Source organism: Aotus nancymaae, unplaced genomic scaffold (genome assembly GCF_030222135.1).
Source record: "Aotus nancymaae isolate 86718 unplaced genomic scaffold, 86718_ANA_hifiasm-v0.15.2.pri h1tg000006l, whole genome shotgun sequence".
Lineage (NCBI taxonomy): Eukaryota > Metazoa > Chordata > Mammalia > Primates > Aotidae > Aotus > Aotus nancymaae.
Window position 1 is genome coordinate 46991303 of NW_026988417.1, and position 26922 is coordinate 47018224.

The following is a 26922-nucleotide window of genomic DNA, read 5'->3' on the forward strand; positions in this document are numbered from 1 at the left end:
TCTCTAGGTATGGAAAGCTGGTTGTCCTCAATGATAGATGATGCTGTTAGCAATTGCTTGTTTTGTGGAAAATTGAATGTAGCCCGTACTTCCCCTTGGCCACATGAGTTTGAGGCGGCAATCCAGGAATATGGGTTACCCTGAAGCTAACACAATAACGCCTTGGACTCCGAAATATCACCTGTAAAGTTAATGAATACCTGATTCTCCTTTTTTTTTTTTTTTTTTGAGACGGAGTTTTGCTGTTGTTTGCCCAGGCTGGAGTGCAGTGGCACGATCTCAGCTCACCGCAACCTCCACCTTCCAAGTTCAAGCAATCTCCTGCCTCAGCCTTCTGAGTAGTTGGGATTACAGGAATGCACCACCATGCCTGGCTAGTTTTTTTTTTTTTTTTTTTTTTTTGTATTTTTAGTAAAGACAGGGTTTCTCCATGTTGGTCAGGCTGGTCTCTAACTCCCCGACCTCAGGTGATCCACCCACCATAGCCTCCCAATGTACTGGGATTACAGGCGTGAGGCACCTGGTCTCACTCATTCTCCATTTTTAAAAACCAAGTCATGAAAATGCCCTTATTTCTTAGGGACTCTTTCAGTTACACCTAGCTTGGCTAAAAGAAGAAGATTTAACAGCTCACACAACTAGCTAGGTGAGGAGCGTTGTTGGAAAGGACCAGAACAGGGTCTTGGTGTTGCCTGCACTTTCCCTTTTCCCCTGTCATCTCCTTTATTTCAGCTTTTATTTTTGGCCTTATTCTCCCAGACTGGGTGATTTCATCAAATGAACCATAGTTGGTAGCAGTTTTTGAGCTCACAGTTTCCCAACTTCTTAACTAAAAAGGAAAGGGCTCTTCCCTATGGCTCTTGTTAAAAACAAAAACAAAATCACAGGGAAGGATCCCAAGTGGCCGGGGTGGATCTCGCTCCACCTCCAAATCAGTCACTGAGGGTAGCATGTTGGTTCCTGGCATCACATCGAATGCAAAATTTAACGTTCACAAATTCAACTATGAGAATTAAATGAGGGAAAAACAAGAGAGAGATTGCATGAGTGATAGATGAGCCAGGAAATACGAATCTGCAGCTACCAAGGTCAGCCTCAACTCCCCATACTTGTCATGGCCTGAGCATCTGGCAGAAAGATCAGGGGGTTCTTTCTTATACTATGACCCCAAATGCAGCCCAGCCACTCTGCCTGGTATCAGCTATTCCCATACTGGAAAACGAATGTCATTGTGGCCTTGAGAAAAAAAGATTATGATATTGTTAGAAGTATTTAAAGGATTTTCAAGGGCAATTTTACTTACTTATAAGTGAATTTCCCCCCACAAACTGATATTAAAATCTAAGCCCTGCTTAGGGCTACCTTGAACTCTTATTAAGATGGGCTCAGAGTGGATATGGGAGGCTCATCCCTAAGCTATCACTGACAGCTCAGAAGTGGGGTCCCTTGGGAAGGGAGTAGCTTCCATTTGGACTTTATGGTAGGAGCCATTGGAGGTGTGATTCCCCCCAAAAGGGAGGGTCCATTTCCCGGAAGAACAGGGGAACAATGCTGGGAGCAAAATAATTGAGATAAACAACATCGGACTCACTACAGGGACCAGAGGCATCCACCGAGGGTTTAAGCGTCTAAGCGCCCTCCTCCATGTTGACATTCGTGGGTCCATTTCCCTTCGGCTCCTCCCCGCACCTCACCTCATGGCTTCCTGGTCCCATTGAGAGACCAGGACCAATTTTGTCATTGTCCAATTTACATTCACTTCATTCCCAAACTACTGCTTGCTCTAAGGTTCTTGTGTCTCAATGTCTTCTTCCCACTCATATTAAACTGTTAGGCAGCTACAAGACATATTTACCTCTGATCCTGTAGCTGCCCTCTCCACACAGAACCAGGCCAAAATTCCCTAGGGGACAAGAGAGGGCCTCAACCCCCACTGCCTCCTCTTCACCCTTCCCCAGGCAGCATCCCTAGCCCAGGCTGATGCATCTCCTCTTCGCCTACCTAGTATATTTCTTGCAATTTAGGGTTTATTTCCTAAATGCATGGAGATCGTAGCCCCTGGAGGCCACCATGCCATCTCAGTTTTCTAACAATCATCTGTCTCTAGGTAAAATTGCCAGGTGAAATATTGGAAACATCTTTTTACTAAAAAACGTATTTGTTGTTCATCTGAAATTCAAATGTAGCTGGATGTCTTGTATTTTTATTGCTATGTCTGACAACTCTACCAGTGAGGCTTTCAGAAATATGACCTCTGGCTGGCTGGTCCACCAGGCCACCCAGACATTCCTGAGCAGGTTTTAATATGCTTGAGGTCACCATGAGCAGACAAGCCAGGCCCTCACTGATTTAGAGTATCCAGACTTTCAGGCCAATTGTATAAATGTAATATTGGGGATTAGTAAGTGTTTTAAGTGTGATATACCTTTTAGACACAGAAAATAATCCTTGGATATATCCATCATTAGTTATTAAAGCATAATTAATGTTGTTAGAAATGGGCATTTATTCTGTAAAATAGACTTAATTATATAAAGCAAGTGTAATCAATAGACCACATTGCTTTTAGATACAAATCAGCTAAGAACAATATTCCAGTCAGCTCTCCTGTTTGACAGATCTCTATTAAAAGCAAACATTTCAGCTTCCTTTCAACAAAAGTGGCCAAATAAACATGTCTGTACGATAGTCCCCACTTATCCTCAGGGAATATGTCCTAATACCCCAGTGGATGTCTGAATCTGCAGATAGTACTGAACGCTATATATGTCTACTACAGTTTTTCTATACGTACATACCTCTTATAAAGTTTAATTTATAAATTAGGCAAAGTAAGATATGAACAACAATAACTGGTAATAAAGTTGAACAATTGTGACAATATGCCAGCATCACTATTCTTGCACTTTGGGGCTATTATTAAATGAAATAAGAATTCCTTGAACACAAGCACTGGGACGCCTGAGACAGTTGATCTGATTACTGAGCCTGGCCACTCAGTGACTAACAGTTGCCTGTCTACACTACCCACCTGTTAGTCTCTGAGTGGCCAGGCTCAGTAATCAGATCAACTGTCTCAGGTGTCCCAGTGCTTGTGTTCAAGGAATTCTTATTTCATTTAATAATGGCCCCAAAGTGCAACAGTAGTGATGCTGGCATATTGTCATAATTGTCCTATTTTATTACCAGGTATTGTTGTTGATATCTTACTGTGCCTAATTTGTAAATTAGGTGTGGGTGCACTGGACAAAGGTATGATTCAAGCCCCAGGTGAGTGGGATGGAGGAGGAGGGTACATGTATTACTTTGTTTTCATGCTGCTGATAAAGACATACCTGAGACTGGGCAATTTACAAAAGAAAGAGGTTCATTGGACTTAGAGTTCCACGTGGTTGGGAGGCCTCACAATCATGGCAGGTGAAAGATATGTCTCACATGGCGGTGGCAAGAGAGAGGAGAGCAAAGCGAAATGGGTTTCCCCTTATCCATGAATAAGTAGTGAGACTTACTCACTACCACGAGAACAGTATCAGGGAAACCATCCCTGTGATTCAATTATCTCCCACCAGGTCCCTCCCACAACACATGGGAATTACGGAGCTACAATTCAAGATGAGATTTGGGTGGAGACACAGCCAAACCATATCAGTATGAGATTTCATCATGCTACTCACAACACAGGCAATTTAAAACTTAGGAAATATTTTCCACTGAATATTTTTCCACTGAATATTTTCATACTGCAGTAACTGAAACTATAGAAAGCAAAACCACAGGTTAAGGCAGACTACTGTAATTCAATCTGCTTCAGTGAATTTAGAAAATTGCCTGTTTTACTACTTAAAATCCAGTATAGACTCAATATATTTGTTTGGTTATTTTAAACCGTTTCTTTGAAGGGGTAGTGATCATGTGGAGTGAGATAAGAATATAAGAATGCAAAAATTGGCCTGTGTGGTGGCTCATGCCTATAATCCCAGCAATTTGGGAGGCCAAGGCAGGCAGATCACTTGAGGTCAGGAGCTCAAGACCAGCCTGGCCAACATGGTGAGACCCCCGTCTCTCCTAAAAATATAAAAAATAGCTGGCACGGTGGCAGGCACCTGTAATTTCAGATGCTCAAGGGGCTGAGTTAGGAGAATCACTTGAATCTGGTGGGGGCGGAGATTGCAGTGAACCAAGATCATGATACTGCACTCCAGACTGGGCAACAGAATGAGATTCTGTAAAGAAAGAAAGGAAGAAAGAAAAAGAAAGAAAGAAAAGAAAGAGAGAGAGAAAGAAAAAAAGGAAGAAAGAAGAAAGAAAGAAAGAAAAGAGAGAGAGAGAAAACAAAAAGAAATGCAGTAATCCTCCATAATCTAATATATTTTGGTCCAGTCTTTTTGAATGCAACTATACAAGTGCTTTCAAAGAAACTGGGGTCAAGAGCCAGGCTGCAGTCCACTATGACCATGCCTATGAATCGCCACTGCACTCCGGCCTGGACAATGTAACATCTCTTAAAAAAATTTTTAAACAAAATACAAAAGAAAGAAATTGAGGCAAAACTATACATAACTTGCTTTTTTCACATAAAAAAATCATAAAATTTAAAAATAGTTGCATAGTATTTATTCTATTATACAAAAAAAGCAAACAATTTACTCAACCAGTTGCATATTGTTGGATACTTAGGTTGTTTCTAATTTTTCTTCTGCCAGTCTTATCTTTGTACGTGAATTGTCTGCAAGTCAGATGATTTCTGTAAATAGGCAAAATACATAACTTATAACCAAGTATTTTTATTATTAAACTGAAGTTCTATTTCACTAGTAGTTAAATAAGCACAAAATATGAAAATTTTAAAACAGCATATTGACAAAGATTCTTAAGGTAGCAGCACTTACTTCTGGAAACTCAATGGAAAAAACCCTCGAACACCTTTAAGGATGCTGAGGTACTGAATGCAACTTCTGTGAACCCTTATTGTTTTTCTGCATACTCAACATCCATTTTTCCTCTTTCTGTTAACAGCAGTCACTATTCCTCTGGGGAATCCCTTCTCCACATTTGAGTTGATGTGTCTTGAGTAGGGATGAGACCACCCCCTTGCTTGAGTGAAATCATTCCATCCTATGGCCACAGTGATTGGTTCAAGGATGGGTACACGTCTCTTGCCTATTTTCTATTTAATTATTTTATTTAATTACTTCTATTTTTAAAAAGCTTCTAGCTTTCTTTCTCCCTTTTTTTTGAGATGGAGTCTTGCACTCTTGCCAGGCTGGAGTGCAGTGGCATGATCTCGGCTCATTGCAACCTCTGCCTCCCAGGTTCAAGCGACTTGCTTGCCTTAGCCTCCTGAGTAGCTGGGACCACAGAAGCCTGCCACCACGCCAGGTTAATTTTTGTAGTTTTAGTAGAGACGGGGTTTCACCATGTTGGCCAGGATGTTTCCTGACCTGGTGATCTGCCCACCTCGGCCTCCCAAAGTGCTGGGATTACAGGCATGAGCCACCCTGCCCGGCCTAGCTTCCTTTTAAGAAAAGTGGCCAAACAAACATTACTGTACAGTAGTTCCCCCTTATTAATCCCAAATTAATCCCAAGACTTCTATGAGAACTCCTGGAAGTAGACGCTCTGTTTTCATGGTTGTTTCTATGGTAGGATATATCCAAGTTGATTGTATCCTTGCCATATAACATAATAGCATATATCTGAATCTTTTCCAGTACTGGAAAATGGTATCTAATTGCTCCAATTTAATTGCTCTAGTTACTAGTAAATGTGAATATTTTCACAAACATATTGGCTGTTCGCATCTCTTTTGTGATCTTGCACCTATTTATGTAATTTGCCTCATTTCCTATAAAATAACACAATAAAGCTGCTTTATAAATTAATCATAAATTTTCTCTAAATTTCTTAATGTTTTTACTACACCAAAGTTTAAAGTTTTTTCTTTTTCTTTTTTTTTTTTTTTAGCTTTTTATTTGTTTTGAGACGGGGTCTCACTCTATCACCCAGGCTGGAGTACAGTGGCACAATCTTGGCTTACTGTAACCTCTGCCACCCAGGTTCAAGCAATTCTCCTGCCTCAGCCTCCCGAGTAGCTGGGATTACTGGTGCCTGCCACCATGTCTGGCTAACTTTTTTTTGTATTTTTAGTAGAGAAGGGATTTCACCATCTTGTCCAGGCCCGTCTTGAACTCCTGACCTCATGATCCACCCACCTCGGCCTCCCAAAGTGCTGGGATTACAGGCATGAGCCACCGCACCCAGCCAAAGTTTAAAGTTTTTATGTATCCATGTCTACTGAGCTTCCCATTATGAGTTCTTCTGTTACTATTGTGCTTAGAAAAATTTTCCCTATCCAAAGATGAGCTAAACACTTGCCAATCTTTTTATCCAGTATTTTGTTGCATCATTATTATTATTAATCCTTTAATCTACTTGGAATTAGCTTTGGTATACAATGTGCCACATAGCTTTAAATTTATTTCTTCCCAAATAGCTAGCTTAATTTAATTTCCTTCCTTCCCTCCCTCCTTTCCCTTCCTCCCTCTCTCTCTCTCTTTCTCTTCCTTTCTTCCTTCCTTCCTTCCTTTCTCTTTGTCTCTTTTTTCTTTTAGACAGGGTCTTGCTGTCACCTATGCCTGAGTACAGTGGAAAGATCATGGCTCACGGCAGCCTTACCCTCACGGACTCCAGTGATCCTCCCACCTCAGCCTCCCAAGTAGCTGGTACCACAGGTGTATGCCACCACAGGTGTGTGCCACCATGCCCAGCTAATTTTTTGTAGCTTTTGTAGAGACAGGATTTCACCATGTTGTCCAGACTGGTGTCAAACTCCTGGGCTCAAGCGATTTGCCCACTTTGGCCTCCCATAGGCGTGAGCCCGTGCCTGGCCATATTTTCTAAACACTATGTTATCTTTCCATTTTACATGTTCTTTCCCCCTTGGGTCGTCCAGACCCTTCTTGGTGGCAGCAAGAGTAAACAGGAGGCAATACAGGAAGCAAAATGACTCAAGCCACTTCACCAGTGTCATCACACCTAGAGAATGGGCTTAATCCTAAGCCTGGGGTTTTCTCATAAATAGTGAGGAAGATGAGAAAGAAGGGGAGGCCAGAGCACCTGTTTTCTTTACATTGAATCACTCCATCAGCAGGAGTGGCATCAGGTTTGTAGGTCCCAAGAAGCCCTCAAGATTGCAGGTGTAGCATCCCTCGTGATTTACAATCCCAGCCCATCATCCCCTTCTTTTTTATTTTTATTATTCAAGATGGAGTCTCAGTTTGTTACCCAGGCTGGAGTGCAGTGGCATGATCTTGGCTCACTGTAACCTCCACCTCCTGGGTTCAAGCAATTCTCCTGCCTCAGCCTCCTGAGTAGCTGGGAGTACAGACATGGGCCACCATGCCCAGCCAATTTTTGTCTTTTTAGTAGAGATGGGTTTTCACCATGTGGCCAGGCTGGTCTTGAATTCCTGACCTCAAGTGATCTGCCCCCCTCAGCCCCCCAAGTTGCTAGGATTGCAGGCAAGAGCACCCGTGGCAGGCCCCTTTCTGTTTTCAGTCTTCGCCCATTGCACAAATTGCCTCCCAAGTCCCTCCCTAAACTCTGAGAGGAGATAGTTGGATGAGTTGAGTCGGTCTGCCTCTAATTACTGCTTATTTAATGTGATTGTGGATTTTAATATCATTAACACGATGAGCAGTTCTGAGGCAAATAAGAGTGGTGCCTGCACAGTTGGCTTCAGCTGGATCCTTTGCCATTTGTGTTCTTGGCTTATCTCATCCTGTGGTTTCAAGACGGTGAAGGCTCAGCAGTGCCTTTCCTCCTTATCTTGTCTGTTTCTCCACACATCTTCCCTGGATGTACAAATGTAATGGTTAGGTAGTGTGGATCGTTGTATATCTGAATATCTTTCTTTTTATCTATATAAGCTGAAATGAAAACTTAAAATACTTTTGGTCACAACCCACTTCCCTTAAAGCTCTACAGAGCTCATTGAATTTTTTTTTCTGGGTGTAGTGATTTGGAAAAGTGTAAGGACATATTATCCTCCTAAATGCTTGTAAAAGCTTTGCCCTCATGGAATTTACAGTCCAATGGAGAAGAAATAAATTATTTGTGATGAAGAGTGCAATATGCTTTGCATTTAGTCTTAGTTTTCATGTTCTCCGTCCTCTACATGAGATTTGAGGAGGAGGAAAGGCTCAGCCCACCCTTGGGTAATAGAAGCTACTCTGTGCCAGGACAGGAGTTAGGGAAAAGTTCCCGGATAGAAGAATTCACTATATCTTGGGGATAAGACTGAGCTTTGATTTCAGTCTTATCCCAGGGTTGGTTCCTGCTGGTTTTCACTACTCAACTATCACTTTATGGTCACCCCAGGGAGCTAGATGCCTCCTCAAGCGGCCGGCTTGGTTGGTAAGCAGAGAAATTATTTTCCTTTCTACATGCCATCTAGTGACTGGCTTAAAAGTTGTTGCATCTCCGTTCCTAAGAGCTCTGATTTTGATTTGTTTTGGGATAAACCTGTCTCTAGCAGGGAATCTCAGCACTTTATATCTTTTCAGTCCTTTAATCCTAATGCCAGGACCTTACTCATAAAGCTTCGTAAATCTGTGGCCACTGAAATATCCTCTCTCCACCTGCCAATAACTTCTTAAACACACATTTTTCATGGAGACTGTTATTAGCCGAGCTCTTCTCTGCCCTTTTTAAGGACACATCACCGTGCAGATTCAGTCAGGTACTTGTGGGTTCGGTCGATAAGGCTGAGACTTCCCCGTGCCTCAGTTTCCTCGTGTGTAAAAATCCAGCTTGTAAAAATGGTATCTTTCTCACGGTTTTGCTTTAAGAATCGAATGAACTAATGCATACGCACTTGCACAAACCCGCTATATTATTATTACATTCTACTTTAAAACGGAACATGAAAATCATGCAAAAAATTGTTTACAAATTCAAGCCAGTTATCGTGTCGTGCTTTAGAATCGCTCATATTAAGTCAAGCACCCCTCTTAGTGCTGCAGGCCATGGGAACAGTTTCTGTGGTTTACGCGCGTGCATCGATGAGCTTATCCACCCACCCCCTCCACTTTGTGTGTCTGGGTCTCCAGATTTCATTATAAAGAGGCAGAGCCCATCAGAGAACTTGATCGGCAGCCAGGCACGGTTTTTTCCTGCTCTGGTCCTTTGTCAGGTCTTTGTTCCGCCCCTGGCTACACTCTAACAGAACCACTTACTGGCGATTCACAGGAGGGGACCGGGCAGCGGGGCGGGGCCTGCGGGGCGCGGGGCCCGGGCGCGGACCAGGCGCAGCGATTGGGTTCACCCGGAGGGCCGCGCAGCGCCGAGCGCCAGGCTGCGGGCGGCTGCAGACGCGGGAGCGGAGACCCGCCCGCCGCACCCGACGCCGCCGAGGAGTCAGCGGCGCGCAGCCAGGGCTCGTAGACTGACGGGCAGACCGACGGGCGGTGGCGGCGGCGATCGCGGGACGGAGGGGCGCGTGCGGCGGGAGAGGATCTAATCAGCAGCTCCGGCCACGCCATGGACGGCACCGACAATGCGACCCTGCTCTTCGCCCCTTTGCTGCCGGACAACTACACCCTGGCGCCCAACTACACCCTGGCGGCCAACGCCAGCAGCCCTGGCCCCGGCACCGACCTCACCCTCGCCCCTGCCTCCAGCGCCGGCCCCAGCCCCGGGCTCAGCCTCGGGCCCGGTCCGAGCCTCGGCTTCAGCCCTGGTCCCACTCCGACCTCGGAGCCCACGACCAGCGGCCTCGCGGGCGGCGCGGTGAGCCACGGCCCTTCCCCGTTCCCTCGGCCCTGGGCGCCCCACGCGCCCCCGTTCTGGGACACGCCGCTGAACCACGGGCTGAACGTGTTCGTGGGCGCCGCCTTGTGCATCACCATGCTGGGCCTGGGCTGCACGGTGGACGTGAACCACTTCGGGGCGCACGTCCGCCGGCCCGTGGGCGCGCTGCTGGCCGCGCTCTGCCAGTTCGGCTTCCTGCCGCTGCTGGCCTTCCTGCTGGCCCTCGCCTTCAAACTGGACGAGGTGGCCGCCGTGGCGGTGCTCCTGTGTGGCTGCTGTCCCGGCGGCAATCTCTCCAATCTTATGTCCCTGCTGGTTGACGGCGACATGAACCTCAGGTACGGATCTGTCTATTCCCCGGGCATCTGTCTTAGCCCAGCCGCGCGTTTACAGCCGTGGGCCCCCGACGAAGGATAGAAGCAGTGGAGGGGTTGGAATCAGGCGTGGAGGAAAGGAGAGGAAGATGAGGACGCCCGGGCTTTAGAAGTCAAGGCCAACCTACAGGTTGCGCTGCCGGAGGAGCGAGCTAGACGGCGAGGGGGCTGTTCCAAGGCCGGGATTCCATGCGCAGCGCGGCCTTCAGATCCCTCGCCGTCCTCCATGAGCGTCGGGCTGGCGGTGCAGGTCGTTGGCCAGTGGAAGACAAAGAGAAGGGGAAGTCTGAACTAGAACTCGCCGGCGATGTAAAAGTAACAGGGCTACTGGCCTGGCAGAGAAAGTAATCTCACATAGGAGACGGGATCGTTGAGTTCAACCAACATGTAGCGGTCAGCAGCTTCACCATGGCTGACCTTGCAGGGTGCTTGCGAGGATGAACGCTCCTTGCCCTCAGAATCATCCAGGCTCAATAGACTTTATAAAGGCTAGGGTAACAGTACTGAGACAGGGTTCCCCCCACCCTTGGGTTCATGTTTCCACTGGGCTTAGACGTGCTGCTCTCTTGGCGCTTCCCTCGGATGATGTCGGTTCTGCCCAGACTTCAACCCCAGAAAGTCTCCCAATTTCCCCTCTACTCCATGTACAACAAAAAGGTTGGCTGGCTCTTTGACTCAAAGCCGGTTCTGATTTCTGCTCATTCCCTTTTCCGCAGCATCATCATGACCATCTCCTCCACGCTTCTGGCCCTGGTTTTGATGCCCCTGTGCCTGTGGATCTACAGCTGGGCTTGGATCAACACCCCTATCGTGCAGTTACTACCGCTAGGGACCGTGACCCTGACTCTCTGCAGCACTCTCATCCCTATCGGGTTGGGCGTCTTCATTCGCTACAAATACAACCGGGTGGCTGACTATATCGTGAAGGTAAGGCCCTTCCTCCCTTTCCATAATAGCTTGGAGAGCCCTTGATCTATGACCCACAGCAGACATGTGAGGAAGTTTGGAGAAAGGGAAAGGAAGAAAAGGACTTGGAAGTAGTTGCCTGGATAAAATTAAAAAAAAAAAAAAAAATTTATACTACAAACTTAACTTCCAGTTTTGGAATTCCTAGAACAATAACTTTAATTAAGACACAGCTTAATCAAAACCAGCATAAAAGAACTATCAGTACTCATCTGGAGGAAACAGATCATAGCGGGGTGAGGAAGATGACAGTGTAATCAAATGGCAACATATTTTATACTAATTGTATATAATTAAAAATCAAACAGATTAAATAATTTTAATAGAATTGGTGCAGTGTTTTAGAAATGCATGACTATCTTTTCAAAAGTGGAACTCTAATTCTGAGAAACTCTATTGTAGGTTCCTTTAATGTTTTATTAAATTTTAAAAGTAAGTTGATAATAATAGGACAAAAAGTAATAGAAAAGTTACATTGTAGTAATAGAACACAAAATACTGGCTTTAAAGCACAAAATAAAATTTGGGTCCTGGATAAATAATGGAGGCTATATTATTCTTACTAAATGTGTTTCTTTTTTCTTCCCCATTGCAATATTTTATATGGTCTCTAAAGTTAGTGAAAAGATGAGGGATTTCTATAATTTATGCAATATTTCTAATATTTCCCCTATGGGTGTGATTTTTTTTTTTTTTTTTAAATGAATGCTTTCTGTAGCAGTAGAGATTTTCTAGTAGTTCACTGGAGAATTTTCTTTGAAAATTCAAGAAGAGCAGTGAAAAAGAATAAGCCATGACAGGATACTGACTTCAGGTAATTAGTCAAATAAAATACATAATTATTCCTGCAAAATGCACGAATTCCTTTAGACAAATGAAGAGATAAAGAGCCACCCTAATGTTTCAATTATGAAGATTTAAGAAGACACAATCTTCTGTTTTACTTATATTAATTTATTTTCTAAAGTAATCTGATTATATAGAGGAGTCAGCTTTTATTACTATGAAAAGTAGAGTTGTTTTCTGTACATATATCCAGCCTTGAGTAAAAGAAATCCTGCTCCATAATAAACATGTGTATGTGAATGTAAAAATATATATGTACATGTAAATACACATTTCTTTATCCATGTTATATTCAATATACTCATAGATACTCTTGAGTTGCATTAATAACTTGTTAATCATTAAGCTAATGCTATTAACATGATGGCATTTACTATAAAACCTTAGGAAGTCTAAGAAAAAGTCAATCAAATGACCTATTTACACAACAAAAACAGAAAAGATGTAGTCAATAGACAGAGCAGTAAGATTAGCTACCTTTGAATTTAAAGTTAACCTAGTCCTGTTCTTTAATTAGAACACTGTTAAGAAACAGCTTCTTAATGCTTTCAATGTGACATACTTTGAAAAAGTAAGTTTTTACATGTAATACCTTGGTTTCTGCCAATTGTACATCTGTAGTATCTGTACCTTATATAATAAGTATTGCAGCATCCTCTAGGGTAGAATTTGTGACCAGCTCAGATAAATTTTAAATATTTTAAGAGTGTAAAGTTATGCCAGTCTCACAGATTGCAAAAGGGATATCTCCGCTAACCAGGGAACCAGAAGCAACATTTAAGCTGTTCTCTCTGGATCAGTTTCCTTCCCCTGCCCACTCCTCATTAAAAAAATTAAAAAAAAAAAAGAGTTAACTTCCAATATGAAGGAGAACTAGGAGAAGAATTTTTAGGTGTCTGCCTTACTATTCATACAGCCTGTTTTATTTGAATGAGTGAAATGTACTAGTCAGAACATCAAGACAACATGTTTTATACAGAAGACAGTTGTACTGTATCTAAAATTCATCTATTATAATAATCCCAAAGCATCATAAAAGACTCACAGACGAGAGGTTTCTCATGAACAAATGAAAAAAAAGTTGCCAAATTGCAAAGAATTCTTCACATCTTTATTTACATTTTTTTTCTCTTACATAATCTAAGAGTAGGTAATTGTTTCAATATTGCAAGCAATCCTCTGTAATATATTTTGAGGGTTAAAAACATCACACACTGAGCTTCAGACATTTTAATTAAGTTTCACAAATTTTAACTCCTGTAAAATGAGAACTAATTTTTTATGGAAAACATGAGATTCTGTTCAGGGAAAGTAAATATCTACTTGTCTGCTCTAATGATCAGACCATACCTGGGGTATAGGCTCAGTTCTAACTGCCCTGTTTTTAAGAGGCACATTCACAAATGAAACACATGCTTAGAACAGTCAGGACACCAAAACAAAGTTACGTGATGGAGGCTTTAAGTCTGGGCACGATCTGCCTGGAGAAGAGTAGCCTTCACCTGATAACTGGTGTCTAAGCTTTTGAAGAGCTTTTTCAGAAAAGCTTTTTCTTTTTTTGAGATGGGGTCTCACTGTGTTGCCCAGGCTGCAGTGCAGTGGCATGATCTTGGCTCACTGCAACCTCTACCTCCCAGGTTCAAGCAATTATCTGCCTCAGCCTCCCGAGTAGCTGGGATTATGGGTGCTCACCACCACGCCCGGCTAATTTTTGTATTTTTAGTAGAGACTGGGTTTCACTATCTTGGCCAGGCTGGTCTTGAACTCCTGACCTTGTGAACTTCCCTCCTCAGCCTCCCAAAGTGCTGGGATTACAGGCATGAGCCACTTCGCCCGGCCAGAAAAGCTGGTTTTTTTTGAAGAGCTGGTCTTCATTGCTCCTAACAGCCTATATCCAAGTCAATGGCTAGAGGTTATAGAGGGCAAATTGTCCCTCAACATAAGGACAGGCCTCCAAACAATCAGAGGTACCCAACATGGCTCTGGGATGCTTCCCGAAGAGGTGGCCTGCCCATCTTCAGAAATATTCTGTCAAAGGTCTGCATTTTGTGTTGGAGCTCATACTAGATGGTTGTTTTCTTCCATGAGCTTAGGATTCTCTCACCTGAATTCCTCTTCAACCATCTCATTGTAATTTTCTATTACTAGGTTTCCCTGTGGTCTCTGCTAGTGACTCTGGTGGTCCTTTTCATAATGACCGGCACTATGTTAGGACCTGAACTGTTGGCAAGTATCCCTGCTGCTGTTTATGTGGTAGCAATTTTTATGCCTTTGGCAGGCTACGCTTCAGGCTACGGCTTAGCTACTCTCTTCCATCTTCCACCCAACTGCAAACGGACTGTATGTCTGGAAACAGGTAGTCAGAATGTGCAGCTCTGTACAGCTATTCTAAAACTGGCCTTTCCACCGCAATTCATAGGAAGCATGTATATGTTTCCCTTGCTCTATGCCCTTTTCCAGTCAGCAGAAGCAGGGATTTTTGTTTTAATCTATAAAATGTATGGAAGTGAAACGCTGCACAAGCGAGATCCTCTAGATGAAGATGAAGATACAGATATTTCTTATAAAAAACTAAAAGAAGAGGAACTGGCAGACACTTCCTATGGCACAGTGAAAGCAGATAATGTAATAATGATGGAAACCGCTCAGACTTCTCTCTAAATGTGGAGATACACAGGAGCTTCTATCTTGCTGAAATATTGCTTCATATTTATGGCCTGTGGTAGTGCACCTGGTTAACATAAAGGATAACAACTGGTTCACATTATCATACATGTAACAATTCTCATCTTTTCATTTTAAGGTTCGTTTGTGTATTAACCAAGCATTGTCACAAATTACAAATCAATGCTGTAATATAATTTGCACCTGGGATGGCTAACGTGCAGCCTGAACTAGTTAAATGTGCTTTTTAGTTTTTTCCATCACCAATCTCTATGATGTTGCAAATACAGAAACTATTAGAAAACAGGGTCTTGGAAATGTAGAATTTTGAGCACTATCTTACAAGTAAAAACAAGCTATCTTTGTAAAGCATAATTGAGTTTAATGTAATTGTTGTAAAAACAAAAATGTGTGCTTGCTCTACTTAAAATTCCTGACAACGTTGAACTTTGACCTGTATTCAGAAAAAAATTCCAAAACAGGTCACTTAAATAAGGAAATATATATAGTATTTGTCAAACCAGTATCAGAGAAAAGTTACATTAATGTATTTGATTACTTGATCTGATATCTACTTATTAGTGATGAATAATCAACATTTTTCTAGTGGATAAGCCATGTTTTTTTTTGGATTGGTCTTCTGCATTTATGTAAACACATCCCAAATCAATTTATGTTTTGGAGGAATTATTTGGTTGGGAAATTTTCCAGAACCACCCTGGAGCAAAGCAAAACGGTACCTCCTGGCCACCACTGGGGCTGGGGGAAGGGACGCGCTCCAGTGGAGAAAACAATTAGCCTAGATGAAGATGCCGAGGGGGCTCAGTGGGTAGCCTCTCAGAGCAGCTCTGAGATAAACTGTCATCCGAGTTAATGGGTGACAGACCCAGAACAGTTCCCAAACCTTGGCACTTTGGCTCACTAGCCAGAGGCACCCGGCCTGGCCTCTGCTTCCCGGGGAGCAGGCACCTGTAACAATCAGGGCACCGGGAGTAGCCGGCTCAGCTGAAGGTGGTGATGAGTTTCTCTCGTTGAAAACCTCCTCACCTCGGGCGCCTTGGTTCCCTTACAAATCAGCCCTTTCATCGCAAAGAAAGCCTTCTTTCCAGATCATCTAAGGGTCACTGTGCCGACATCCGGGTGTGGAGAGAGAGATTCCATAGGGAGAAGGACGGAGAGGGGCCCTCTCGGCGGGGACTCGGGGACACGAGCAGTGGCTGGAAGGGCGCGGAGGGCGGTGCAGCGCGCGAGTCCCAGCCGAGGGCCGTCCCCGCCTCCGCCCGGCCGCCGGAGCGAGTCGCCTATTTAGGGTGCGGCGGCAGGTGGGAGCGGTGCGCCCATGGCGGCCCTGGGGGACGAGGTGCTGGATGGTTACGTGTTCCCAGCGTGCGCCCCCTGCTCGTACCCGTACCCCAACCCGGCTGCCACCAAGGGCAGGGGCGCGGCGGGCGGCAGCTGGCAGCACCGCGGTGGGGGCTGCCTTCCCGCCTCCTCGTCCTTCTACCCCTTCTCGGCGGGTGCGGCCTCGTCGTCCTTCCCGGGCTGCAGGCAGCTGACGGCCGCAGAGTACTTCGACAGCTATCAGCGGGCGCAGCTCATGGCCCTCCTGGCGCAGGTGGGGCCTGGCCTCGGGCGGCGCGCCCGCGCCCGCAAGGTCGGCAGCTGCGACGTGGCGGTGCAGGTGAGCCCGCGCGTCGACGCCGCGGTGCAGTGCTCGCTGGGGAGGCGCACGCTGCAGCGCTGGGCCCGCGACCCCCAGTCCCCGGCCGGCCCCGGCGCCGAGGGCACAACAGGCGGCGGCTCTCCCCCCCAGCCGCCGGCCCGCCGGGGCCCGGAGCAGGGCAGCCCACTGAGCGGCGCCCCGCGGCCCGTGCGCTTTCCGCGCACCGTCGCCGTGTACTCGCCCGTGGCCTCGCGCCGCGTCACCGCCTTCCTGAGGGGGCCCGGGCCCAGGGCCACGGCGGGGGAGCAGAGGTCCGGGGCGTCGGACGGAGAGCAGGGGTCGCCGCCCGTGCGACTTCGAGCCCCAGAGGAGGGAGAGGCGTCGGCGAGCAAGGTGCCCCGACGGCCGCAGTCCGAGGACGACGAGGACGACGGCGAGGCCCAGGCCGCGGTCCGGGCGAGCTGGGAGCTGCCGGCCGACGGCCCCGGGCTGCCGCCGCGGGAGGCCCAGGAGGGCGAGGAGGCTCGGCGGTCGGCGCTAAGGAGCCCGGGGCAGTCTCCGCCGGCGGGGAGGGCCCGAGACGGCGGCGACGGGCGGGAGGCAGCCGCCGCCGGAGAGAGGCAGTCGCTACGGAGCCCGGAGCCGCGCGAGGAGCGGCTGCGCTTCCAGGTAAGGCCTGGGGCGGCCAGGGGATCCCGGGGATGCAGGTGTCTAACTGGGGCCCGGCCCTGTGACTGCTCTGGGCACTCGGAGGTGTGGCACTTCCCTGAGCGCAGGCCACTTCTGTGTTTCCAAAACAGCCAGTGACTGCGGCAGGTGTCTTCCCGACAGCACAGTCGCTTGGGGGTGGCCTGACTCACACACTCAGCGGCTGCTCCACAGGCTGGCCAGGGCGACGCCCTTGGGATATTCTTATAACCCACATGTTTGCGCTGTAAAGCTCGGGCAGTGGGCGCGCAGGCCAGTCCTGACCGAGCGGTTGGATGACCTATGAGTAGACACAGCTGAGCTTCGGAAGGAGAGTTGATTCCCACGGACCCCTCTCTTACATATTTCCCCACTACTTGTGGCAAAAACCCCTTCGACTGCTGGGATCCTGGTCAGCTCTTCTCCTTTACAAGCTTCCAAGCTATTGGAAAGCTGGAGCTCCTAAAATGCCTCCTCTTAGGAATTTGCTTTTAAAAAGCATCCCCCACTCAGAAACCCAATACTGCGAAAGCATTTGGGGTGCTGGTGTTGCTGCCCGAGAGCAGCAGGCTGAACTTTTAAAGGACGGGGGCACGCAGAGGGCAGTTGTGACCCAGCAGAAGAGGAAAGGCACAAGAGGTGGTAGGAACCTAGCCCGAGGGAGTCCGCCGTGGTCTCTTCCACAGCTTTCACAGGCTGGTATTCCTTTTGAGGGGCGGGGCTGGTGGCGGTAGGCTGATTGTGAGAGGACTGAATCCAGAGGCCGGGGCTTTCCAGCGTGGCCATGCACGAGCTATGTGTGATCTTAGGCCAGCCGTAACTTTTCTGGACTTAACGCAGTTTCACAGGTGAGCAGACTGAATGAAGTGCTCCCCAGAGTTCCTTCCAAATTGAAAAGCCTAACTCTAAAAACACGTGTATAACTGGTTACTCACTGGGAGGGAAGCAGGGAAGTTTAGGTAACACGACTTTTGTCCATATGGAGTATGAATTATGGCTTAAGTACAACTTAGGTTCCTGGCACTACTATTTGTGAATTAACTAGCAGCACAGAAAATGTGATCTTGGGTGGACCTCTTAAAGTTCCTTAGATGAGGAATCTTAATTTTTCTTTAGCTTAATACCTTTCTTGTGTGCATAATCTAACATCAGGCTTTATCTTAGAGAAAAGGCCTCCCTGAAGAATCCCAAACTTAAGAGAACTGCTTAACTATTATGTCCCTACTTATTCATTTGTCAGCCAGCTGTATGAACTGAGTTAATCTGGTATATGAACTTTAAGGCCCATGCTTGCTTAATTGCTTGACTAGGCTATTAGCTCACTTAATTACTGTAGTGAAGAGCATACCCAAACCTGACCCTGATTTCTTTCATGATCCGGAGTGAAGTTACCAATTTCAAGTATCAGGTAGATCATTCCTAACTTCTGAAATAAAGGATAATTCAGGTGTTATGGTTAAACTGACATATCCTGTTGTTCAGTTCTTAGAGCAGAAATACGGCTATTACCACTGCAAGGACTGCAACATCCGATGGGAGAGTGCTTATGTGTGGTGTGTACAGGGAACTAACAAGGTAGGAAATACCAGGTAACTGGCATCTTCTTGCTAAAAGTGTCAAGGGGGTTTTGCTTTAAGTTTATTCTCTTTCTTATCACAGGTTTACTTCAAACAGTTTTGCAGAAGTTGTCAGAAGTCTTACAACCCTTACCGAGTGGAGGATATCGCCTGTAAAGTAAATCAGATGTTTTGCAGTTTTGTCTGACCTGGGCAGTCATAGATGGTTTTTAGTATAGTTTCTTGAGTATGCTTCCAAAAAGAGGCCGGTCCCCAGACCTTTAGGTTTCGACTGGCTTTTGTTAGGAGTGGTTGAAACAATACTCCACTGGGAAATGGGGCCTTGGTGTTAGGTTCTTTCTGCCCTTGCAAAATGCTCTGGTTAACCTCTTTTAAAACTGTTACCTCACTTGTGAAATGTAAGAATACTTGCCTTACTTGCTAGTCTAATCTATGAGAAAATTAACGAAAACATTAACATGAGGTAGTCACAGTTGACTGTTTTATCCAAATGCTTACAAAGCACAATCTCAAAGTAGTTTAAGCACAGGGGTTTAGTTTGTCTTGCCTGAAAGCTCACAGAAGGACAATTTAAGATAAAAATAAATTGTCTAGCTTTATGGGGAGTTGACTATAATGGTAAGCAAGAAATATGTTAACTAAGCATTGCTAAGCACTTGCTTGCTCACTATTAACTGTGCTAAAGGGGCTTAGCTAATCCTTAAGAGGAAAGAAGTGACTGAATTCACCTGTTATCACACGGCTAATGGAGTCTGAATTGCCAGTTGAGACAGCCTAATCAATGCAGTTGACCCAAGTTGGATATTTAGAAGCATTAACACCCTGGGGTGGTGGAGAGAAACTATGTACTTAGAATCACTTAAATCAGGGCTGGGCATGTTTCTAAAGGAGGATGCCTTAACTACTCTGCTCTTGGCTTTCATTGTCAAATTAATTCCTGACTTGTTTGTTCTCTACCCTTCCTCTTAAAAAGTTGTTGCAAAACAAACTTCACAATTCAGAATTGGATCTGATGCAATATAGCAACAGTACAGCATGGTTAAACACTCACTATTCCTAACCCTGTCATTGCTAGGTAGGTGGGGATGTAGAGGGAAAACAAGATTACTACAGGTCCTTGCTTAGAGTGCATTTAATAAGTACTTGAATGGACTAGAAAAATTCTGTTGAAATCCTAGGAAATCACTAAGGGTTTATCTTCTGTACACACTTCTCTTTTTTTCTCCCGCAGAGTTGTAAACAAACTAAATGTTCCTGCCCAGTAAAACTTCGCCACGTGGATCCTAAACGGCCCCACCGTCAAGATTTGTGCGGGAGATGCAAAGGCAAACGCCTGTCCTGTGACAGCACTTTCAGCTTCAAATACATCATTTAAGTGAAAGCGTTGCTGTGCTGATGGAGCAAGTGAGCTTTTCTGTGCCTCTTCTCTCCCTTCTCAAAATGCTTCGTGAAAGGCAGTGTATTCTGAAAAAGCCTTCCAATAAAGGTATTTGCAACACAATTTATACATCGCATAAAATCTGTCTTTGAAAATAAAGTTTCAAGAGCGGTTGTCTTGTGCTAACAGTCTGGGCCTGTCACTTCACCTTTATGAACGCTTGTTGATGGCATAGAGTGGGCCAGGCTCTGAGTTAGGCTGCAGCCACTTGGAAAGCAATGTAGGGGGGCTCGTAGACAAGGTCTACTTTTTGGGCAGGTCTGGAGGGCTGAAGCTGAGAAGCAAGTCGTTAACTGAATAAAAAGCCACCTAGCTGTAATGTTAAGCATTCTTTTGGGAGAGGTGGAGGCAGAGCCATTTCTTGGTTGTACAAGACCATTGGAGGTAACCTAGAGTGGGAAATGCTGAGTGGCAGTGATGGGGTAGGTAAGGGCTTCGGTATCTGGGTGACTAGGAGGTAAGCTACTAGGTGGAGGGAGGCTGGGAAAACTAACCTGACTCACTAGTCAGTTTCACAAATGGCAAAGTGAGGCTTGGAATAGGGTGACTGTGGGCAGCTGGCTGCTTTAACACACTGAATAACCATCAAGCGACCTTGTGTTTCTTCAAAGCTTTTTTGTTTTTTTCTTAAAGTAAGCCTCGTAAAGGTACTTAAAGATGTCAAGTTAGAGGTGTAGGCCTTAGCCTTTGTCTTCACTGACTTCTTGCTAGTCGGGATGCCAGACTCTTTCTACCTGCATCTAGTAGATTCTCATGACTGAGGCCCCACTGCCAGAACAAACGCTCCTAGTTGAGGATGGCACTGAGTTTAGAGCATCAAGTGCATTTAGTGAAATTAAAGTTGTACTGTCTGTTTAATTACAGAAACTGTATAATTGGAACTAGGTGCTAATTATGCCTCCAGTTCTCTAACATCTATCCCACTTAAGTGAACCCCTTACTACCCTAGGAAGGCCATAGCACTAAGTTTTAACATCTTGGACACTTGGGTATAGTGAAAGGGTTTAAAAGGGCCCAAAGTGGGTTGGAGGTCTCCATGGAATCTGTATCTTGAGGGTAAAGGCCCACCTGTATCAATATGGAAGGAGACGGTGCATGTAAAATGCAGATGGCACCTGTTCTATCAAAGCACTGTCAGGTGACATTTAACAGGCACCCCAGTTGTTGCTAATGGAATTGAAGCTTGAGAACCTATGCTCGGTAGAGATGTGGCATCTCATGGAGTTTCAGTAGAGTGGGCAGATGGCCACTAGTTTTTACATAAATGTAAAACTGAGGTTCTGACCTGTGATAAGATCTGCTTAAGTGCCTCTCCAATAAGGGTCCTGACTCAAGTCAGCGAAGCCCTGCCTGAAAGAATGACACCTCAGCTGAGTTCCAATTCAAATGAGTAGAATAAGGCAAAAATGGGGAGCAGAAATTTTCCAGATTAGGCCAACCTGTGCAAAATCCCTGTGGTAGAAAACTGGAAGGAGGCCACAGTGGGAGAATACTCTGGAGGACATGCCAGGTGAATCCAGCAGTGCCAGACTAGAAGGATGTTTTAGGCCTTTGTCAGGAGGATGGTCTCTACTGGAGTACAGGAGCTACTCAGACATTATCAGGGCACACCACAGCCTCAAGCTACCGGGCTCAAGCGATCCTCCTGTCTCAGCCTCTCAAGTGGCTGGGAGTACAGGCAGTTCACCAGGCTGCACTAAAGTTTTAAAGGTATGGTGGGGATAGTGGGGCATGGTGACAGATTCACTTTAAAAAAAAGGTTTTGGCTGTACAGTGGATACCTGTAGATAAGGAGACTCACAGGGACCAGGTAAAGTGGTGGCAGGGCTAAAGAGAAATGACAAGAACTGGTGTGGGGAAAGGTGATGTGTTAATAGTTTTAACACATTCCTGTTGATTTGGTTGGGGGTAGGTACAGGTGTAGGAAACCCATTTGTACTGTTGCCTGCAAGTGATACATAATGTGCTAAATAGCATTTCCTCAATGAATGAATGAATTACACTAATGTACCTGCATTGAATCCTAAGACAGAAATTTTCACTGGCTTTTAAAGTGGTTACATTGTTCTTTAATATTGCTTGCCATTAATTTTCCTAACACAGCAGCTAACCCTATTTTTTAATTGAGGAAAGTGAGGGTCAGACTGTTTTACTTAGGGTGGGTGAGCATGCAGATATTCAAAGCGGCACAAGAATATGCCATTCAGATTATTGCGATTACATTCGAGCAATGAAAAGGCACTGCCAAACTCTTTGTGCCTACAATCCAAGACTTGTAAGATGTGAATAAATTTTAAGACAGGTTGAGAGAGGCTAGAAGGAAATACTCCAAGAGGTCTCTGGTAATCAAGAGAAGTAACTGCAGTTTTGTTTCCTACATATTCTAAAGGAACCATGGATTACTTTGAAAAATTGCGGGGAAAATGCTACAAAACACAAATATATGGATTTTATAATGTCTCGCTCTTTTCATTTAGGTTATGCTAGTGTTTTCTGTGAGCAGTCTTCACTCATTGGCCTGGATGAGTCTTTTCCGAGAAAGCGTGTCATGATTTCCTAAATTTGAGGTACGTTATGTGTTTTAACACACTCTCTAAATTTTACATCACTAAAAGTAGAAAGCACATTTAAAAATACATGAGAAATCCTATGGCTTTTAGAAGCAGCATCAAAAAACTGGCAGATTGCTGCTTTTGCTGTTGTCTTACAAGCATACTATCTAAAAATGATAAATGTAGTAGGCAAAAGAAAAAGGTATGTAGCAAAAACTCGGCTTGAAATGGAACTAAATCAGGTAATAAATGCTACCTTGGGATTCGGAGGATGAGGAGCAGAGAAGTGTAGGTTGGAGGAAAATGCTGTTGCAGAAGGCCATCCTAATGAACTTGTTTGCATCTTGCTTGCTGCAGGTACATTCATTTTTATTATATTATTAATAGACTTAGTTATATATAAACACAAAAATATCAACTGTTTTTGAAAGGTTTGGTTGGGTAGTCAACTAATTTTGTTTTAAGGCAATTCAAGAAGAAGGTAACATCTGAAAGGGTTCTAAATGATACACACTAGAATCATTCATTCTTTGTTAAAATACAACACAAACCAACAGCTACAATGCTTTTTATTTTTAACAGAAAGGATGTAAGGAGGGTGAGAAAAATAGGGGATAGTAAGGTAGGATGTAAAGTGTGATGTATCTCTGGACCCCATCCCTCTCTGCCTGCCCCACACCCAAAAGTTTTAAATAATTTAAAGGACACCATTTACAGTACCAGAATACCATCAAAATAATTGTCTTTATCAGGGTCAAAAAATACAGTGCTTATGAATGAGCAGTGACCAGTTATGGAATTTTACTGGAAACGTAACTGTGGTCAGCAGTCCAATGGTGTGCACAGTGCCTTCAATTAATGCACTTGAGCATATGTAATTACATTTCTGGCAGGGTCCACACCCCCAAGAAAAGGTAAAGCTAAGCATTTCATCTCTACATTCTAAACTCTGGAATCACAGAGCCCAGTTTAAAAGAAAAAAGTCACAGTGGATAAGAGATGTATATAAAAAATACAAGGTGTTTCTTTCAATCAGGAGTTGTGGGACTACATTTTTTTTTCCTTTTCTTACAAAATGCTATTTAAAAAAGGATAGAGACTCCAGTTCATGTTATACTACAGACTTAGACAGTGAATAAGTATATTGCATGTTTTGGTAGTCAGTCTTCAGGCTTCCTTTCATTTCCCCTAGCCCCAAGTTTCTTTAGGGTAAAACATGTGAGTCCTGAATAAACATATAAAAATGCATTTGCAGCTCTTTTCTTGAATTCTACAGACTTCAAAGCCTGCAAGTCATAAATTCCATCATCAATGACCACATTTTTTTCTTTAGCTTTGTACACCTACTCTTGTATAATAACAGTGCATGGCACAAATGTACAAGAAAATACTGGTTTTAGTCTATACAGTTTCTATATGGAGCAAAATAAGTTAACTTTTCTAATGGGAATAGCTGACGGGCAGCATACATCTTTATTTTACATTTTAAAGTCTCTGCAGGCATCTACTTTGGTTAGTTATCAACAATCGTAACATAAGCACTGATCAGAGAACTGAGCAGCATTCCAATAACGTTAACAGATATATTATTTCTTTTTGAAATACTGGGAAAGCCCAGTTTTAAAATATTATTAAAATGTTCTAACATTTACATACTATGAAGAGTTAGATCTAATAAAATAACATTTCTTCAAAAATAATCTTGCAGTGCTCTTTTAGGCATGCTCTGAGACGTTATCACCAAACATCCATACCTTGAAAATATGACTATCACATATCCACACATCCCAACTCACACACACATAATTCCTTATACAGACCAAAAAAGAAACCCAAACCCTTATCCCACATATCGAAAAATCAATGGTTTTTGCAAATAAGTCTTTATGTGTATAGCTGACTGCATGTTCATGTGGATGATGAAGCATCAATTGTAGATTAGGTTTACCACTGCTAGAAATCCAAGCAGCTTTGCAGGTCTTCAGCTAAAATGAAACAGCCTTGATTTCAGCCTCATTTCACCTGCTTTCAGATGGTTCAGTATTGGAGGCCTTTATTGCAAACATTCTTGAAATTCTTTTCTTTCCCCAGAAAGTAATGTATTTGTAGGCATCACTTTTAGCCCTTTTCTTTTCACATAGGTTAAGTAATTTAAAAATTCCGTCTTCATACAGTTATTGTGGGAGATATTGGCAGCTGTTAAAATACCAGATATTTTTTCTTTCAGATCTCTGTTTTTGATACAGTTTGACATTAATTACACTAAAAAGTAGATGCTGCCAGAAAGTTATCAGTGAATGCAAGGGTCCATAAAAGGTGCTTGGTTAATACTCTTCATCATCTTCAGTTTAGTTTCTTTACTAAAGGCCTGAAATGTCTCAGAATCCAGTGCTCACCATATTTCCCATAGGTTTGGCCTGTGCTAGAAGCTGGTATGATTGCACCATGCGTAGAGACTCTCTTATTTCCAGATTAAGTTCCATCAGTTTGTAGTTGGCTTCTGACATGTCCAGGTTAGAGCCTATAACTGCAAAGCTTCCTGTCTGGCCCAGCGTCTGATGATGGAAATATATATGTAACAGTGTCTGCACAGGGTCATCTTCACAACTGCCGAAGATATCACTGGGCCAGAGAGATCTGAAAATATACAATACTTTTTCAGTTCTGAGACTTAGGCAATTATTAAGATTAGCTCAGTTTAAGTTAAATACCTATAACAACAACACTTTCCTGTGAATAACAGATGATCTGTTTTAATATTTGAGCAAATATTACTCAAAGTACCACCTGAAAGTGAAAAGAAATCTAAAATTGGTATCATTTCAGTGGCAACCATTAAAAATACTCATGTTTTCCTTTCACAAAGACATGATATGGAAACAGCAAATTGAAAATGAAAACCTAGTATTACTGAACTTCCAGTCTAATTTAAAAGCATCACCTTTAAATCCCGTCACATTTTACCTGAAAGCTTTGACTTGTGCTACAGCTGATATAAATTCCTTATTTTTCAAAGTTTCAATTAAAGAATGAATGGCAGTTTCTATAGTAGTTTGTGCAGCTTTGGAAATGTCAATTTCTTCGTTTTCTGAAGCAGACTCAGCTTCTTTGAGGATATTTTCCAATTGGGCAAGTTCCTCTGACATGTTGATGACCTAAAACAAATACATCTTTGAGGATCTATTCGTATGTTTGGTAACAAAAACATTTAGTTGGCTACAAGGATATACCTGATGGTAGCAGCACTGTCTCTTTTATTTTAAAGATTATTTAAAAATGTTTACCTTGGAAGAAAGGGCAATTAATTATTATTTCAAGTTCTCCATTCTGTAGGAGCAAATAAATTCCACCAAGTAGTAGTCTTGAAATGTTCTTGATAAAGCGGTAAGTTGTAATAAATAAATGTCTATATTGGCTTTAATATTACTACATTTTGGATAGTAAAAATTCATTTACTGTTACGGGGGAGCATGAAAACGATTTGACAGTAAAGTCTTAAGATTTTAAAATACTATTTACCCAGGGCATTTTTATATAAATATACATATATATTTCTTTTTACAGATTTAATGACCTTAAGAAATTAAATCATTTCTCCAGTGATAGTTTTATTACCAGCAGATAACAAGGGAGGGAAAAAGACTAAAGTCAGCATCTTCGAGGATATGTATTGATTTTCAGCATTCGAAGTGTTTTTTAACAGGTTTATTCTGTGTGCATTAATAGAACTATATGGGCCAGGCACAGTGGCTCATGCCTGAAATCACAGCACTTTGGGAGGCCAAGGTAGTGGATCACCTGAGATCAGGAGTTCGAGACCAGCCTGGCCAACATGGTGAAACCTGTCTCTACTAAAAATACAAAAAAATTAGCTGAGCGTGGTGGTGCACGCTGGTAGTCCCAGCTGCTTGGGAGGCTGAGGCAGAAGAATTGCTTGAACCCGGGAGGCAGTGAGTTGAGATCGAGCCATTGCGCTTCAGCCTGGCTAACAGAGGGAGACTTCATCTCAAAAAAGAGAACTATAGAAATAAATAATGTTGGGGGGGTTGATAATATAGTTTTATGTCTTTATTGAACTGATGTGCTTTATTTGACTCTTTTTATTTTCTGAGACAGGGTCTGGCTATGTCAACTATGCTGGAGTGCAGTGTTACAATCACAGCTCACTGCAGTTTCTAATTCCTGGGCTCAAGTGATCTTCCCAGCTCAGCCTCCCAAGTTACTAGGACTATAGGTATGTGCCACCATCCCGGCTTTTGCTAGACTTTTTATTATGGATGATCTGTTTCTGCTATGGAAACCTTTGGTTTTGAACCTTTTCCGACTGCTGGATCTATGCTGTCTT

General features: G+C 43.8%; 3 protein-coding genes across 10 annotated transcripts in view; 2 read left to right on the plus strand and 1 right to left on the minus strand.

Annotated features, from left to right (window-relative positions):
- Positions 1-9323: 9323 nt before the first annotated feature.
- SLC10A4 (solute carrier family 10 member 4) lies at positions 9324-15184 on the plus strand. Its single transcript, XM_012441043.2, has 3 exons — positions 9324-10148; positions 10901-11111; positions 14145-15184. Exons 1-3 carry the CDS (start codon positions 9541-9543, stop codon positions 14655-14657), a joined length of 1332 nt encoding a protein of 443 aa, XP_012296466.2. The 5' UTR covers positions 9324-9540; the 3' UTR covers positions 14658-15184.
- Positions 15185-15959: 775 nt separating this feature from the next.
- On the plus strand, positions 15960-20086 carry ZAR1 (zygote arrest 1). The gene is made up of 4 exons (XM_021670388.2): positions 15960-16992; positions 18493-18585; positions 18670-18744; positions 19819-20086. Exons 1-4 carry the CDS (start codon positions 16000-16002, stop codon positions 19960-19962), a joined length of 1305 nt encoding a protein of 434 aa, XP_021526063.2. The 5' UTR covers positions 15960-15999; the 3' UTR covers positions 19963-20086.
- A 2843-nt stretch (positions 20087-22929) lies between these two features.
- Positions 22930-26922, minus strand: part of FRYL (FRY like transcription coactivator) — a 272384-nt gene continuing 268391 nt past the window's right edge. For all 8 annotated transcript variants that reach the window (XM_012441093.3, XM_064366949.1, XM_012441090.2 and 5 more), the window contains 2 exons: positions 25542-25732; positions 22930-25214 (listed from right to left, as the gene is read on the minus strand). In XM_012441093.3, coding sequence (XP_012296516.2) covers positions 24956-25214; positions 25542-25732 — 450 coding nt within the window. In that variant the 3' untranslated portion in view covers positions 22930-24955. The remainder of the gene's footprint in view (positions 25215-25541; positions 25733-26922) is intronic.

What these genes read in the sequence shown, in the direction of transcription:
- SLC10A4 (XM_012441043.2), top strand. Translation starts at nt 9,541, where the DNA reads ATGGACGGCACCGACAATGCGACCCTGCTCTTCGCCCCTTTGCTGCCG. An exon ending in GACGGCGACATGAACCTCAG is followed by an intron (nt 10,149 to 10,900) that starts GTACGGATCTGT and finishes CCTTTTCCGCAG; the next exon opens with CATCATCATGACCATCTCCT. An exon ending in TGGCTGACTATATCGTGAAG is followed by an intron (nt 11,112 to 14,144) that starts GTAAGGCCCTTC and finishes TTCTATTACTAG; the next exon opens with GTTTCCCTGTGGTCTCTGCT.
- ZAR1 (XM_021670388.2), top strand. Translation starts at nt 16,000, where the DNA reads ATGGCGGCCCTGGGGGACGAGGTGCTGGATGGTTACGTGTTCCCAGCG. An exon ending in AGGAGCGGCTGCGCTTCCAG is followed by an intron (nt 16,993 to 18,492) that starts GTAAGGCCTGGG and finishes CCTGTTGTTCAG; the next exon opens with TTCTTAGAGCAGAAATACGG. An exon ending in GTGTACAGGGAACTAACAAG is followed by an intron (nt 18,586 to 18,669) that starts GTAGGAAATACC and finishes TTCTTATCACAG; the next exon opens with GTTTACTTCAAACAGTTTTG.